Source organism: Etheostoma spectabile, chromosome 22, assembly GCF_008692095.1.
Source record: "Etheostoma spectabile isolate EspeVRDwgs_2016 chromosome 22, UIUC_Espe_1.0, whole genome shotgun sequence".
NCBI classification, from domain to species: Eukaryota; Metazoa; Chordata; class Actinopteri; order Perciformes; family Percidae; genus Etheostoma; species Etheostoma spectabile.
The window spans coordinates 19,802,878-19,806,177 of record NC_045754.1 but is presented as its reverse complement, the minus strand read 5'-3'; the positions used below and the strand labels follow the sequence as shown (position 1 = coordinate 19,806,177).

The window sequence follows — 3,300 nt, the reverse complement described above, 5'->3', positions numbered from 1 at the left end:
CAATATTGCAGATGTATATGTAAAAAATTGGTACTGTAAATAAACAGTCAGCAGTGCAAATTGAAATGTTAGTAGTGCAAAAAGGTAAGTAGTGCAAAAAAGATGCAGGTATAAACAGTTGTTACTATAGTGACAGTTAGTAGTGCCGGTGGACATTATAATATTATAATAGTAGTAGGAGTCATGTTTCAGGAACATTGGCTCCTATACTACCCATGATGCAACTCAATAGCATCTTTCATTAGACCTCACTTGTTCGAAATTTATTAAGCCTAAACTGAGATAATCCTGGTGATCACTCACTATGATGTCATCAGGGTAATTTTCATAGATTTAACAAAACACCTCCAGAGCGACAGAAGACAATTTACTGTATTACTGTTTTCACAGGCTTATTAGACTACTAATGACCTTTATGTGTAGAATTAGTGCAATACCCCTTTTAAATGACACTACTAGAAAGTCTACTCTATGTGGACAGAACACCTCAGGAACATGTTCCAGGGTTTCAGAAAGGTGGATGACAAAAACAACCTCCAGAGAACTGATTGGGCAGTTGGGACTTGTAACACGAGGTAGCCTGGAGAAGCAACTGAATGCATAATTGTCGTGCATGTGTTCACATACCATCCATAAAAACACACCTCTCAATGTTTATGATTGATACTGAGGTGTGTGTGTTTCTGTCCCGACCCAGGTACCTGTTTCTCCCCCACCTCGGTGCTGAGGGCTCAGAGAGCCACATGTTTTGAATTGCCACCTGCTGTGCAGCATGCTGCTTGGCGTCACATACGACGCTTACTTCTCTGCGGCTATGCTGTCAAAGAGATGTTGTCGCTCACCAGAGCCGCAGCAGTGTCCCTGCTGGACACTGGAGTCAAGTAAGTGCAGTGAACTATGTTCTAAGTACTAGAAATGGTGGTGAACACCTTGAACACACGGGTTTCCTCCAGATTGTTGACTCACAGACATGAGCATGTCTCTGTGCTTGTGCTTTGTGTTGCAGAGGTGATTCAAGAAGAGGGCATCAGGAGAATAAATACTTGTGAAACCTCTGAGGGAGCTGAAGAGTCACTTTCTGTTTCAGCAAGAAGAGAAGAAACAGGTTGCAGAAGCTGCGTTGCTCCACAAACAACACCTACAGCAGGTAATGTGATCTTCTGTAAAACCAACAAGAACAAAAATAAAGATCATACTGAATTTTTGGATTGACAAAACCATTATTGAATTATTTTAAAGTTCTCCAAAAAATACCCTACAGTTTTTGTCACAATCCATAAAATGTACAGTTATATCATGTGAATTTGAATTAGTGGAATTGTAGTCTTTGTAATCTGTAAGTGTCTTGAGATAACTCTTGTTATGATTTGATACTATAAATAAAGCTGATATAAAGTATAAGTTGATATAAAACCAGTCCGTCTCTACTCTCCCTCCTTCACCTTTGAGCTCTTCTTCGGAACAGGAGAGTGAGCCCATTTGCTGACCCCCTGCGAGGACTTAGGGTGCACGTTGGGTGCTAGTGCGTCATGGTGTCGAGGCGTCCAGGGAACTTTCTTCATCGCGCCTCTGACCGGAACAGCTACACCACTGACAACGACAACTTCCTTGGCATCGAGAGCGTGTGACACACTCAACTACTACTCAACATGCAGGACGCAGGAACGGCTTGCGTTGTGAGTCCAGGTCCACTCCAGCACCTATATTCAGTTACAGTTTTAGAGAGCAACACATCACAAACAACAATCATTTTAACGGAGAATATGCCATATTTTTCTGTGTGTGTGTGTGTTTGTGTGTAGGATGTGGTGGTATGACCTGGAAGATTTAAAGGTTGTGGAGCCAGTCCTGTACGGCGCATAAGTAAAAAGCAGGTTGTTTAGAGGTCTGAAGAAAAAGGAAGGAAGATGATGATGAAATTCAGCAATGATGAGGAGGTGTGTATGTGTGTTTTTCTGTATGTGTATGTGTTCTTTACATTTTGTGCTAAACATGTTGTATGTTGTGGATGTTTGGACTTAAAAGCAAACTCAAAAGCAAGCGGTATGACTGAAATGATGCTTGACTCAATACCACATACACCCTCTGCTGCCCCAAATTTTCACTAGAGCACTAAATTTGGATTATCCGCTGCTGAAATACCCCAACAAATGCACTTTTTTTCCTCCTCTATTATGTAAAAACTACAGTGACCAGCAACTTTAGGAACTTACTGAGACTGTTTAAACATGAAAGTTTAAGATTAACTTCTTCAGTAGGAGTCAATGAGCTTGAACTGGGAGCCATGGACAGAAGTCAGAAAATTTTGAGAGACCACTAACATGTTGTCGTTTTGATCTGGGCATTTGGATTTGTTGATATAAGACACATATGGAACAACCAAAACTTTGCCCTCTTCCCAGATGTTGTCTTAATGTCCTCCAACTGCAGCATTAACTTCCATTTTTCCTCAGTACTTTTACACCAAGTTGAGAAAATAGGCCCCAATTTACCAGAGTTACAGCTAAAGAAGCATTGCCACTGAATACTGATTTTTCCCTGAATGAGGTTATTTGTAACTCAACCAATGTGTTGTTCATTATTAAGGAAGATGAGCAGCCACTAGCTTTGACATGCCACGATCCTGGGTCGATTACATACAATCCAAAAAAAAGGTAACAGTACTCCACTGAGCCTAACCCTTAAATGCAATAGAACATCTGAGTATTATTTAGGTCTCAGGTAAATGCAATAAGCATAGAAAGAAAACCGCACCAACACCATGCACGTCTGGTGCCTTTGAACCCTCCACAAACTGCAGCGTCTCCTTTCTCGTTCAGACCTGGAGACCCGCTGGCCAGGAGGACAGAAGGTGACCCACTACAGAAAAGCACAGCTGGAGAAGTTTGCACCTTACCTTCGGCCAGACGGCCTGAACACAAGACTGACTACTTACAAAGACCTGGACTGTGAGTGTCAGAAAAAACTTTGACTTTTTAAAAATAATTCAGCATATTATTATTTTTACCATCAGAAAAATTTGACTTAATTTAGGTTTATGACAATGGAATTGTGTGCATGCTTGTGTGTGTGTTTGTGTGTGTGTGTGTGTGTGTGTGTTTGCATGTGCGTGTGCATGTTGAAGGCACAGAGGTCGTCATGGTGAAGGAGTGGTATCAACACAGAAACGACTACCTGGAGGAGAGGGAGGTCAACAAAGCCAACAACTTTACCACAGAACGCTTCAAACATGGAAAACGTTTCCACCTTTTATGTAAATCTGCTTTGTGCAGCTGCCCAGTTAGAACCTCACAGCTCATC

At 41.5% G+C, this 3,300-nt stretch overlaps 1 protein-coding gene across 1 annotated transcript in view; it reads left to right on the top strand.

Annotated features, from left to right (window-relative positions):
- The window catches only part of LOC116672596 (dynein regulatory complex subunit 7), a 28,309-nt gene that overhangs the window by 4,253 nt on the left and 20,756 nt on the right, over positions 1 to 3,300 (top strand). Inside the window, exons 5-6 of the mRNA XM_032504513.1 lie at positions 693 to 747; positions 2,820 to 2,948. Coding sequence (XP_032360404.1) covers positions 693 to 747; positions 2,820 to 2,948 — 184 coding nt within the window. The remainder of the gene's footprint in view (positions 1 to 692; positions 748 to 2,819; positions 2,949 to 3,300) is intronic.